The sequence below is a fragment of the Lottia gigantea genome, assembly GCF_000327385.1.
Source record: "Lottia gigantea unplaced genomic scaffold LOTGIsca_2, whole genome shotgun sequence".
Lineage (NCBI taxonomy): Eukaryota > Metazoa > Mollusca > Gastropoda > Lottiidae > Lottia > Lottia gigantea.
In genome coordinates, this window is record NW_008708400.1 from 2,648,919 (window position 1) to 2,663,115 (window position 14,197).

Sequence of the window (14,197 nt, forward strand, 5' to 3'; positions counted from 1 at the left end):
GACCATGTAACTAAGTTAATGTTTTTATTTATAGTGCTGGAGACCATGTAACCAAGTTAATGTTTTTATTTATAGTGCTGGAGACCATGTAACTAAGTTAACGTTTTTATTTATTAGTGCTAGGGACCATGTAACTAAGTTGATGTTTTTGTTTATCAGTGCTAAGGACCATGTAACTAAGTTGATGTGTTTATTTATTAGTGCTGGAGACCATGTAACTAAGTTAATTTTTTTTTTCATAGTGCTGGAGACCATGTAACTAAGTTAATGTTTTTATTTATAGCGCTGGAGACCATGTAACTAAGTTAATGTTTTTATTTATTAGTGCTAGGGACCATGTAATTAAGTTGATGTTTTTATTTATAGTGCTGGAGACCATGAAACTAAGTTAAGAGAACTGGAATCTGAACAAGAACAGTTGAATTCATCTTTATTGGCATTGACATCACATTTTGCTCAAGTACAGCTACGATTAAAACAAATAGTTAGTGCTCCTGCTGATGACAAAGAAGTGAGTTTTGTTATATTTCAATTTATTTGGAGCCAATTCCAAATTGTGTTTGATATTAGTTTCATCCTTAAAATTTTTGTCCAAGTCTTCGAATATGTAGGAAGGGTATATAGGGACCTAGTAAGAAAATTAGTTAAAATATCTGCATATTTCAAGTATCCGAAAATGGCCTTGCTTTATGATATGACCTGCAGGATGCTAACAAAGAACTGTCAAAGACATTAAGATAAAAAAACAAGCTATGAGCCTTACTTTTAGACTATATCATAAGTGTCTGTCTATAAACTTCCAGAAACTATTAACAGAACTAGAACAGTTTGCATTTCGTGGAATACCTGATGTTAGAGGCTGTAGTGAAATAGAAGATGCTATGAAAGTTATGGTAAGTGATTGTTTTTCAGATGCACATAGATGGAATGAAGCTCATTAAACCAGGGTGACTTTAGTCCTGGATAGATATTATGATGATCTGTACATTATGTCTTCAAAGTTAGTTTTTAGACTATAATCTTCAGCCAAAATTTTTGACTTTTTTTAGTTGAAATTTGGGATGGGAGAAATTTGTTTCTTTTCAATGTTAATGTATAAAAAATTAAATTGTTATCATCGCAAAGACATTCTAAGACTATAGTACTATTTTGATGTTGATATTCCAATTATCTTAAAAAACTAAAAAAATTACAAAAACTTGTTGCTTTGCTCAAACAATAAGATGTAATGTAAAAAAATAATCAATATATATATATGGAACTAACAAAGAAAATTTTAACAAAGAAATCTTATATCATTTACTGACAATGATGTAATAGACTTCGGTCTGTCTATATGATACACAGCTTGTAGTCGATATTAGATAAGTCTATATTATCTAGATATATTTTGTAATTAGATTTAGTATTATGGAAGATAATGTCATTAATATTTCTATCTATCTATATTATCATCTATATATTGACAGAGTGAAAAAGAACATGAAGCTAAGATCTCACAACAAAGAGAAAAACAAAAGGAATTAATAACACAGTTAAAAACTCAACTTGAAGATCTGGAAACTTATGCTTATGAGGTAAATATCAAGCGTATATTTTTCATTAAATGTATTAAGGTTTATCAGTCAATATATCTATTTAATATATAATTCCATGTCAACTGAAATCAATAGTCATAAACTGTTTTTTAAATGAAAATATTCCTGAAATGTTTCTGAAATGTGAAGATGCTACCATTTATTAAAGCTGAAGATTGGCAGCAGAACCAACTTTTGTTGGCTGAAGATTGAGTTTTCATCCAATGTAAACCTTGAATCTAATTTACGCTAGGCTGGTTTTCACGATTCTATTTTTGGGTATATACTTTACCAGATATGAAATTTATTAAATACTTTGATTAGTTGGATGGTTGCATTTGTGATGACAGTAGACGATCAGTATCAATTTGCTATAAAGTAGATAATGAGCAGCTAATGGCAACTAGATGGTTGCATATTTGATGATGGTGGACTACTACATCAAATAAGCTGTAAAGTAGATGATGTAACTGTTGTCACTGACAGCAACTGAAAGCAACTGTGATCTTTTGTTGGTAGGCTCAGGCTAATAATCGATCATATTGTCTTCAAATTCACAGATTTTCACAGATGAGCTAACACATTGTAGAGTATATTCTAGAGTGTCTTTTTTTTTATTGAAGACTGGCAATGCTGAACTTCCTACTACAAAAGTGATAGAAAAACAGAAAATAGTTATAGATGAATTAAAACAGAAGATAGATTTAGACCTTCATGATTTTGATTATTTATCGTAAGTATACTCAGTATTTAAATAAGTGTTGAATATGCACAGAAGCATAATTGATCCTCAAGAAACTTGATTTTTGCTGTCCTCCTTTTTGAAAACCAGTTCATGGTATTTGACAAAATCTATTTCATGTTCTATGCGATATTGATACATGCCAACTTTTTTAAGACTTTATCTGAACAAAGCTTTGGAAAAAAATGGTCAGTCTATATTTTTGAAGCTCTATCAAATTGTCTTTCAGTCCGGATGATCTAAAGGAGGTTGTAAATCATGCCATAGCTCAGGTAAGCTATTTATAGACTTAGATTCACATGATAGAAGATGCTTTTACAAAGGCTGCCATGAACTTTGCTATTTCAAATTTTTGTTTATTTTGACCTCTTGATGAACCTAGTTTGAAATGAAATCATGACCCTATTTCACCCCTAATCCAATTTCGTTTAACCTTGAGATGGATATGACAAAATTTGAAAGCAACAAAAACAGACGCCCTGAGTGCTAAAGGCTGTACATATTAAAGTTTAGAATAGGATAGTAGGATAATCCTGCAGCCTTGACAAAATGCAAAAATGATGTAAAATTTCATTTGATTTAGCTTGCGTATAGAACTCAACAACTCATAGAAATAAAATGTGTATTATTTAGGAATGATATCAAAAGAGATAGATCTGTAATCTGTAAGTGGGAACAATTAAGTAATAAGAGTAATTATATATAAGTATTGTAATATAAGTATACTGTTCTATATTATATAAGTAGATAAGAGTGATAATAGTATTCTCTATCCTCTTTTCATCAATTATATATATTGCTGATATAGCAAATGAGAACATGGCATATTGATGTTATGATATCATTAGACATTATAGGGATATAGTCAATAAAAACTTGCCTTCTCATGATATCACTAATATGTGGATATCTGATATTGAGCAAGATATCTGAAATTGAGCAAGATATTTGAAATTCAGCAAGATATCTGAGTTGAGCAAAATATCTGACACTGAGCAAAGTATCTGAAATTAAGCAATCTTGATATCTGAAATTGAGTAAGCCATCTGATATTGAGTAAGATATCTGGAATCTGAAATTGAGTAAGATAGCTGAAATTGAGCAAAATAGCTGAAATTGAGCAAGGTATCTCAAATTGAGCAAGATATTTGAAATTGAGCAAGATATCTGAGTTGAACAAAATATCTGACATTGAGCAAGATATCTGACATTGAGCAAGATATCTGAAATTGAGCAAGATATCTTAAATTGAGTAAGCCATCTGATATTGAGTAAGATATCTGAAATCTGAAATTGAGTAAGATAGCTGAAATTGGGCAAAATATCTGATATTGAACTTTATCTTGAGGAGGAAAATATTTTGAGGACTATATCACTTTAATGATTTTAAAGAAACTACATGTTTATGTTATTTGATAAGGCTATATATAGTATGTTGATGCTACAGTCATGTTATGATAATATAAATAATATTATAGATTGTGAATCCTGGTAAAGTTAAAGAGAAACTGGTAGATCAGTTACAAACTCAGATTATTGATTTAGAAAGATTTATACAGTTTTTACAAGGTAATTAGCATAATACCTTTATCTACTACACATTAGATACTGCACTATGTTTTTCAATGATGCTCTAGGATGTGAGTCTTAAAACTTCATTTTCTTGTAATGTTTTTTTTTTTTCAAATACTCTATATCATTCAATTTTAACCTTGCTTTTAGATTGTTATATAGATATTTAAATACATTGGTGCCTGCCTCAACTTGCTCTGAATAACTTGATATATGTTCTTTATAATACTAGGTGAAGCAAGCAGTCCTGGTCCATTAGGTAAAGAGAGATGTACGTGTTTAGTCCATTCTAAAGTAAGTTAATGAAGATTGTTCTCAAGAAACTTAGTTGTCTAAATAACTTCCTTAAAAATCCAGTTAGTTGCTTAAATAATTGAGGTACCAATCTGAAATAATACCATTCTAACATGCAGAAATAATGCACAAAATTTTAACTAAGACAAATAAAGATTTTTAAAAATATAGAAACTTGATTGACTGATGAATTAGAATCTAATTAAGGTAATATTATTGTATTGTTAATTGTTTATTATCTTTCAGAATCCTATTGATGTAAATAAATGTACAGATCGTTTTTTACCTAAATCATCGTCACAAACTGATTTCAAGAAAAAACACCATGAGGTAGGCCTATGATTTTTACTGTCTTTTTTGGATTATCAGAATATATAGATATAGAAATGTAAAGTTTCACTTATGAAATGGAAACCTTCCCTGAGTGAAATTTCAAAAGAAGACAAAAAATGATTTTGCTTAAAATTGCCTAATGTAAAGCAATTCCAAAATAATAATTAATCAAAAATTCCTATTGCTATTTTGAACATATTCCCATTTATTTTCTACCTTATAAATTGTTTAGAATATATTTGCTTTTATCTCTTAAATTGAATAATGGTCACTGATCTATCTTTAATGGTTAATTTAAAGATTTTTGATATAATTTAGGATGTAAAAGAAAGTACCCGAACTACAGTAAAGAAAGTATTAACAGTATTACAGATATATATTATTAGTCAACTAGGGTGTGGAAGTCGAGAATTTAAACATAATATGATGAAAAAAACACCAAAGGGCAATCATTGGGGGTAAGTCATTTCCAACTGATTGATTTATAGGATAGTAGTAAGAAGACTGTCTCAGTATACAACCTTTGCTAAAATCATTTTCAGACTCTATATTTCTCAAAAACATTTTAGATTCTTGCTTATTGATCTAGTAGTGACTCCCAGGAATTGATTCCAACATATATAGAGATGATACCCTGAAATTTTTAACCAGTTTTTGTCCTGTCAGCGATAAAGGTTGAAAGGGCTGATATGGAAAAAGTGTCTACAAGATAAGACAATGAACTGAGGCCAATTTTGCTCTAGGTTGCACATGTTTAAGATTCTTTGACACACAGAAATAGAACAAGTGTAGGCTCGTGCAGCTGTCCATCACCCAAAAACTGGTGCAGATGTAAATCTACTTTTCATTTCATTTACGAAAACAAACTTACTGGTAATAGCCTTCCAATCTCAGTACAACAACATCTTTTTTGCATATCTTAAAACATAATAATGGACTGAATTCTAATCTTCCCCATGGTACATTATAATATAATATAGTATAATATAACATATTTTATTCTAGAGATTTACGAGCTAAGTTAGAAGTAGCTATAGATAAAACTATTCAAACTGTTAAAGCACAAGAACAAAAGAAATCAGACACAGATACAGAAGATTATTCTGATGATTCTACAGAGGCACGTATATTGTTTATTGGTAAAAATAGAGTTATTTCCCTTGTTACCGATAACATGGCACTACCAAACTGAAACATCATACTGTTACTGGTTCCATATGTGGACAATATAGTAAGAGATAAAACCATTCAACAAGACTATTGCAGAGCATGAACTACATTAATTTTGAGACTAGTTCAGATGTAGAATAATGTAGTTTCTGTCTAATAACTAGTATTTATGCAATGGTCTACTTTGATAATATTTCTGTCCATTAGTTGCTTGGTGGACTGAAATAATTATTAAAAAACTTGTTCTGAAAAAATACGATTGAGTTTTGAAATCAAGGTCTAATCAACATGAATTCTCTTCTGATAATACAGGTAGATGATATGAGTAGTGCTGAAGTTGTTCAGGCTGTTAGAAGAGATTTAGCTATGTCCATTAAAGATCTGATGGAACATGGGCTGATGGAAGTAAGATAAATTAAAATTCCATTTTAAACATCATTTGTGCTGACTAACCAAGAGATTTGGCTTTCAAATTCCAATGAAATGGGGGCCCTTTAGATTTTTGAATCCATTTGACTTATCAAGAGCTCATCTCATGCTGCCAACACATGCTCTATCATCATACAGAAGCCAAGACAACAATGTAGGACTCGTGGCTAAAACCCGATTAACAAGAACTCATCTTAAGCTGACACAGGCTGGAGATCAACAGACACTTGTGTAAAAGTCAATTGTTAGTAACTCATATTATGATGTGCCGTATAAGAAAAGCCATCATTTTACAGTGAGTTGGAAAAGAATTTATTTCTTTTGTAGGTTGGTCAGAGTAGCAGTATTGTACCATTTGGATGTTTTCCATCTCGATCAGCTACTATCACCAGAGCATTACATGGCTGGGATCTTCTCCTTAAATTTTATGAAATGAAGGTAAGAATGTTTTCTTTAACAGAAAAATAGAGTAAGGATATAAAGCACCGTCTTTATTCTCAAATCGGTCGACACACCTCTTGCAATAATAATAATAATAGTGATAAATAATGTAGCCCCTATTGCCAAGAGAAATCTGAGATTTCAGAACAAGTGTCTTTGAAAGAAAGAACTATTTTTAAAAGGATACCGACCTAGATTTACTTAGTATCCTATCTACCATCCAGTCCTTGATCAAACCTCTTGGCATTAATCTTTCCTGTCCGTACCCATTTACACCTTGGTCAACTGATATGTCTGACTGCAAGCTTAGAGGTTTAACATCTGATGGTTGTCTCTTTGTTATTTCAGCATGGTAGAGAATATAATGATTCACCAGCTAGAAAGTTATCTCAATCATTTCATCTAGATATTGTAGGTGGTAAACCTATTACAGCTAAACAGACATTATTAGGTGCTATAGATACTATAGTTACTACCCATACACCATTAAAACGTAGTGAAGATTCACATTTTAAAGCCTTTATTTGTATGGCATTAAAGTAAGTATTTGTTGCCTTTATTAGAAAACATGGTTAACTGTTCTTATGAATTGGTATGTAACTGTGTGCAATTATTGATATAAGTTTTTAAATTGGCTATTCTTCACACTGTCTCTTTAATTGTATTTTTGAACCTTATTTTTTTTTTATACCACAATGGCTTTTAAGGGCTTATCACTAATCATTGTGAAAATTAGCCAAAAATCTGGTCTGGTTTGACTGGAATTGTCAATTATGTCAAAATTATCCCTTCAGTACATTTATTTCACTTATTTTCCTCAGTGGTCCAATGTGATAATTGAACTGCTATATCATTTATTCTATATTTATTTCAGTGAAAGAAAGTTAGTAACATGGTTAAGATTATTATTCCGTACACAAACTTTAATAGATTTATATTATCAAGATTGGAGTTATGTAGCTAGAACAGGTATTGTCTTACTTAGACTTATTTTACTGTCTGTATCCAAATGTAGATATGAGAACATGTTCTACTTGTCAAACTTAGGGACACCAACTTAAAATTTCTGACAATTGCACAGCTTTGAACTTGTGAGTAACAACTAGCTTCAGATTTTTTGTGCACTTTGTTGTGTAATTCTTTGCAGAAAATCAAGGGAAGAGTCTTTACCACAGACCAGTTTACAGCACCTACAGAACCTATAGTGTCTAAATAAATGTCTCTTTTCTTTTTTACTATTGACCATTTTTTCCTTTCAGGATTTGATGATGCATTAAAAGCTTTAGACAGATTAAATACTGTTCAGTTTAAATTACCAGTTGATATGGCAGTTAGACCATTCAGTAAAATTAGAGATGCTTTCTAGAAGGACAAATATACAATTGTTGGGTAATCCAGATTTGTGAAATCAATTGAATTTTCCAGTTATGTTCTGTTGGACCTTATTTTAATTTTGGTTTTGAGAACATAGCTTCTGTAATTATAACTACCTTGATTACTTTTCAGAATGAAAATCTGACTTTGAGTTTGTTTGTTATTACATAAAAGATTGTTATAATCCAAGTGAGCTTCATCAGTTGAAATTAGTATCAAATTTACCTGTGAATTGGATGTCCTAATGACAAAAATCACAACCAGACATTTTTTCTCAAATCAGACTTGACTGGTTAGTATAGTTACATGATGATGTGTGCTCTGCAGTGTTAGTGCTCTCTTTAAAAGAAATCCTGTTTATGATTTAAGATATGATTGACTGTTATTTTTTCATGTACAATTTCATTACGTCATTACATCTCATTATATCATTAACCTAACTAGCCAGAAAATGGCCATAAATTACTGTTTTTGAAAGTCATTCCTTCATTTTTCTTTTGAATTCCAATTTAGTATTTTAAGAATAAAGTATTCAATTTATTATAGATTCCAGTTGAATTCCTTTTTTGGATCAATCATTCCTATTTTGTTGACATTGATAGATTATGTTGTTGTGTTTTGTCTGTTTTAAATTAACTTTTTTGGAGATGTTAAAGAAATGATCAACCATTTTGTGAGGAAATGACATTTCTTTTTTTTCAAATACAGAAGAGGTGACCCTTCTGAATAAAATTAGCTAGCCTCATACATCATACACATCTGGTGTGTTTATAATATGAGCATGTTGACGTGAACACCTTATTGTATTCATTACTAATTTATTCTTCCTCAAAATAATGTGGTATATATGTTTTTTAATTTCTCTGATTTACATAGACAAATTTTATTGACTTTACATACTTTTTTCCATGACAATTTGCTGCAACTTATTATTTTTTCTCCTGCTCAGATAAAAATTATTGCTTTATTTGATAACTTTATTTGATACAGTATCCATTTTTATTTTGTTATATTTGTAATTTAGATAATTTTGAGGTTGTTATGTTATAATTTATTTTTGTTATTATTTTTACATTCACAGTTTATATATTCTGAACTTATATTTATGATATATTTAGAGACTTACAGAATGAAATTTGCTGATAATCTTAGAGAATTCTCAGTCTTTGTATGAGTGTTTGAGTAATTTACATCATTACAACATTATAATGTCAGATACCAATAGTTTTAAAAGGTTTTTTACCATAGTGACCCTATTAGTTTGGTAAAGGTTTTCTAAAACACATGACCCCCAGAAGAATAGGAAGTCTGGTCCTATTGTACAGGAACTTTGACCGCAAGTTCATGGCGTTATGGTAATTATATATATGAAAAGTGGTGCCTGGACTAATTTACTTGAATTAGAGTCACTACGATTGAAAAAATTAATAATTGATCCATTTTACTTATGTAATCTTTATACTATATTCCTTGTCCCAGTTTCCCAATGTTTCTAAAATCTGCTTTGATATAGATCAGAGTGCATCTAGTCTTTGTTTGATATTATAACCTTTAAGTCATATTTTGATTAACATAATGTTTTGGCTAATCTTCATAAGCTACCTTGAAGATCTTGAGTGTTCCACCTTTGATCCCTTTTGAATAAACTGAATTTGTGATGCCACCAAATTCGATACTTGATGACTTCATGATCAGCTAGTGGTTTCCTCTCATTAAGGGGAAGATGGAAAACGACAAAAATCATGGCAATTTCCGTTCTAAAAATGTTTTTTTTTTTTTACTTATTTTTCTCTTTAGTCCCTCCTTTGTTTACATCTTTATATTTGTTTATTTTCTAACTGCCCTTCTTTGTATTAATTAATTTAAGTATTTAATATTTTAAGCATTGTTTTAACCTTTTATTCATTGTTTATATTTGTTTTCTTATTAATTTAAGTGCAATAATTTGTTAATATGTTAACAGAGTTGTGTATATATAAAATATATTGAAATGGTTTATGTATATTGAAATGGTTTATGTATATTGAAATGGTTTATGTATATTAAAAATATATATAAAGCTAAAGATCTGATATACTTGAATTGTGTAAATATAAAATTTTCCGAAAAATGTATGAAACAAATACCAAGGTTAATTCTCTATTCTGAACATTTCCAATAAATGTAAAGAAATTGATTTTTTTTTTTGCTACAAGTAAAAATCAATTTGATGTTTAGTCACCCCATTCTAAAATATTGATATGTCAATCACTGAGTTATAATAATAAAATAAATTTTAATTTTTGTATATTCCATAATTATCTGTTGAATTCCACTTATTCTATGTAATTATTATTTGTTTACAATTGTTGTTCTATTGTTCTATATCACGTATTTAATTCCTCAACCTCTAACATTCATTTGTTTCTTCTCTTTAAGATTTTAAGGGGAATTCCTATTCTATATAACTTAAAGAAGAGGTGTGTTGTATTCACCATAAAAACTTGGAAAGGATAGATGAAATATAATATGTTAAATTATATATGTGAATCAGGCAGGAAATATGTATACAATATTAGTTGTTATGAATATACACGACATTTCATCATGATTCCAGCTAGTCGTTATAAAGTATAGAAAATCTAGAAACATGTTGAAATGTCGTGTTAAAGAAATCGAACGATTGTAATTCGTAAAGCAGGGGTTTTGAAACTTGGGTGATTTTGAAATTTTTAGGAGGTTAATGAGGCGTTCTATAGTCTAGCATAAACTTCTTCTATTCAGTCAGGCTATATTCTCAGACATGAAAACGAATGCAAAGGAAACCTAAGAAAAAATCGGGAAATAGAACGGATTTATATGGGGAAGGGAGTAATGCAATCGATCATGAATCTTGCATAGGTAATAGAAAGACTAATATTCTATTCGTGTCGATCTCTAAAGGCCTATTAAACAGTATAAGACATAATGTATATATTTAAAAACAAATAATAAATATATTATATGAACGATGTGTTTTCATTTCAGTAATGGATAAAGAATTTCTGATAAAATACCATTATTGCCTTTTACATGCAAATGAAAGTACTGATCTATAATGACGCTATTTACGTGGATTTATGTGGAAGTATGATTCCAATCCATGGATAAGCAAACAACAGATAACTGTAGTCATATTTCCACAAAAGGATCAAAATATTGGAATTGGTATGGACTATAATTGTCAAATAATACATTCTGTTTTGTGTATAGAAGCTACAAGAGACAGGTGAAGCATTTTGGGGGTTGATTTTTTCCCTTAATATGTAAATAGTCTTCAGAAATACTAGAAATATACGAAAATCCCATAATTCCTTTAAAAATACTCCAAAACTACTAGGAATTTTACTCACTATTTCTATATCTTTTCTAAATATCACAGAGTATCTTAAAATGACGAGTCGTCATTTTCAAACGCGCATAATTTAGGAAACATTCTGAGACTAAAGTATGATTGTCCCTTTAAAATCATTAATAGATCTGGACCTTAAGAGTGTATATTAGCAGGTACAGAAAGCTAAAAGACTGTCATAAGGGTTGTCTTGTAGATTCATTAATTCATTATTTACTTTCCCAATTCACAGTAATTATGACGAAATATGATAGGTTTATTTTATATGATGATTTGTACCTCAAATGGTAATACAAACGCACGTTTATCAATTGAACACATTTTGCAGAATTCAGACTCAACATCCTACAAAATCTACTATCGAACAAACTGAATGGTCATCAAAATTTTGTCCTGCTGTTCTGGGATGCGATTTGTTTTAGACGAACTCGGCTAAGAATGGGTCATAACACAAAAAGCAGCTGAAGAAGTCAAAATTAGATCCCTTTTAATAATCCTTACTGAATATCTTGCTGGATTGAATGAAATTGTTAAATCAGAATGATTTGACATAAATTTAAATATTTCTTATTAGTCTAAATGACTTTGTCTTTCTTATACTTACTGAAGTAAATAATCAGAATGATTTTGCATGTTTAATAGAAGGAATCGTGACATGCAGTTTTTAAAATATAGTCATTTCAACAGTTCAGAAATTTGGAACAAATATGACCAAGTTTGAAAACTCTTATCAAACGAGATAACCAACTTTTGCCATATTTCTGACAATTATCGTAAAAATATAGCCTAACGTTTGCTGAGTTTATTAATGTACTCATCGATAAAAGCAAATGATTACTTGACGAAATAGTAAAATATTCGAGATCAATCTGAGTGGTCAATGTAAACTTCGTATATTGGCTTTAATGCATATTTTTAACTTCACGTTTATACAAGTATACTCGACTTTACACTAACCTCTTTGGTATACGTCAAATGAAGGTAAAACTGATTGCATTAGTAAAATTATGATTGTGTTGGCCTATCATGTGTTATTATTGTTTTTAAGTCACGAGCCATCGTACCTGGTTGAATCATATACCTATTGCGATTCAATGATTTTTATTAGAGAAAAATAGGTCTTGTTGCGCAAGATCATCAATTGCTATACATAATACTATGCATGTTGATATAAATTATAAATAGGTCTATTGATCGCAAATTGCATCATTAGGTAAACTAAACTCACAAAATATCAAACAAAGAAATGAACTTGATAACAAGTTTATATTAATATATCATACACAAGGTCAAAAAACAAAAACTTTCTAACGAAATAATTACGATTTTCTAAACAAAACCTAAGTCTTATAAGGTCATGAACTTCAGGTATGAGAAAATTGGCTGTTGACGTCAGAGAGGTGTGACTTGGCTCATTCATAAATGTAAGTCTCGATTAACTAGTTTAACGACTTACAAATGCAGACTTTGTAGTGTATGCAAAGTTTGTTTGTATACAGAGAGTTTTTTTTCCTAGTAAAGAGTTTTAGATTCACCGTTATGGAAAAAACCCAAATTAAGAATTATGGAAAGTTTTTCGGGTCAAGAATTTGAAAGTTTTGAATTTAAATTTTGAACCACTGACGGATTAGACATTTTTTTGTACCTTTACTATCTGCATTAAGGCCCACAATTAAAATATTTCGACATTGTATTGAATAATCAAATAAATTTTACCGTGTTAGCAAATTTTAGTAGTTGCCACTGTTGAAGTTTTAGACATTTTTCATTAAAATCTCTGATTCCAAACCACTGAATGGTAGATGACAAGTTAACGCCCTCTGTTAGCTAAAATATATCGAGCATTAATGTATATTTATAGACCCATATCCCACTCATAGACAGCTGTTGCAGTCAAATGATCTGAAAGTTTGAAACCTATCCAGATTTAAATGCCATCTTCCCTTGGTTCTAGACCCTATATTTAGGGTGAAAGTTCAGAAATAAAAACGACTTCGTGTGTATTTGACTTTACTGCAGGCGGTTGAATTACACTCCAAGTTACATTATCAATTATATTTTAATTTATGACTTCAAAGGGGTGGATCTTTAAGTTGAGTAAAGTAATGTAGGGATGAATTTGATTCAAGTGTCAAGGAAAGGGAATGTGGTTAAATCGAAAAAAACATGCATAACCAAATTTCAAGGACATTTTCGATAAGCATTCATTTGTCAAACCAATACCACAAAGATTTGCTAATATAAACACAACATAAAATATAACAGATCTTGATCTTGAATGAATGACGTGTATCGAAGGCACTCCCTATCATCATACCCCTTGCTAAGGTTTTGTTTATGTCTTAAAGATAAAGATAATAAAAACCCTTCCCTTTTCGAGTTAAATATTAATCTTAAGACAGGCCTTAATCATGGGTTAGCCAGTGCGTGCAAGTTTAACCAAAATGCGGACAATATAACATAGAAAGACGGATTTACGAACGTTTCGCAGAAGAGATCCGGATATCTCTGAAACAAACAATAAAATATTGTCTTTGAAATTTGGTTAAGGTTTTGACTTAAAGAATTTTTTGTCCCTTCTCAATAAAATCTGCTGCTGCTTCTATGTTTCAGCTTCGACGATTATAAGGGTAATCATAGATTGTAAAAATTGACCGATAATATTTGTAAGGAGAGCCACTCCTAATCATTTATTTCCTAAAATATAAGGAGTTTTACGTTCTACTCTTCTGCGCGAAATTGGGCTTAAGAAAATGGGCAACACCATGACGTGTGCACTGAAGGAAATATTTCCATGACGTTGGTATTTGTCTACTCTTTGTCAATTTCCAGTAGCCCGTATAAAGTCGCGAATAGACGAGGTACGGTGTCCGGCGCGGTGTACGGTGCGGAATG

The 14,197-nt window shown here is 30.4% G+C and overlaps 1 protein-coding gene across 1 annotated transcript; it reads left to right on the forward strand.

Moving 5' to 3' along the window:
- Positions 1-385: 385 nt before the first annotated feature.
- On the forward strand, positions 386-7,924 carry LOTGIDRAFT_104100 (hypothetical protein; the record flags this gene model as incomplete). The annotated part of the gene is made up of 15 exons (XM_009053289.1): positions 386-511; positions 804-893; positions 1,470-1,577; positions 2,201-2,310; positions 2,549-2,591; positions 3,798-3,888; positions 4,124-4,173; positions 4,432-4,515; positions 4,837-4,976; positions 5,524-5,649; positions 6,015-6,093; positions 6,445-6,555; positions 6,907-7,097; positions 7,433-7,527; positions 7,818-7,924. Coding segments are annotated over 15 exons (1,551 nt in total), but the record flags the coding sequence as incomplete, so codon positions are not given.
- Between the last annotated feature and the right edge of the window lie 6,273 nt (positions 7,925-14,197).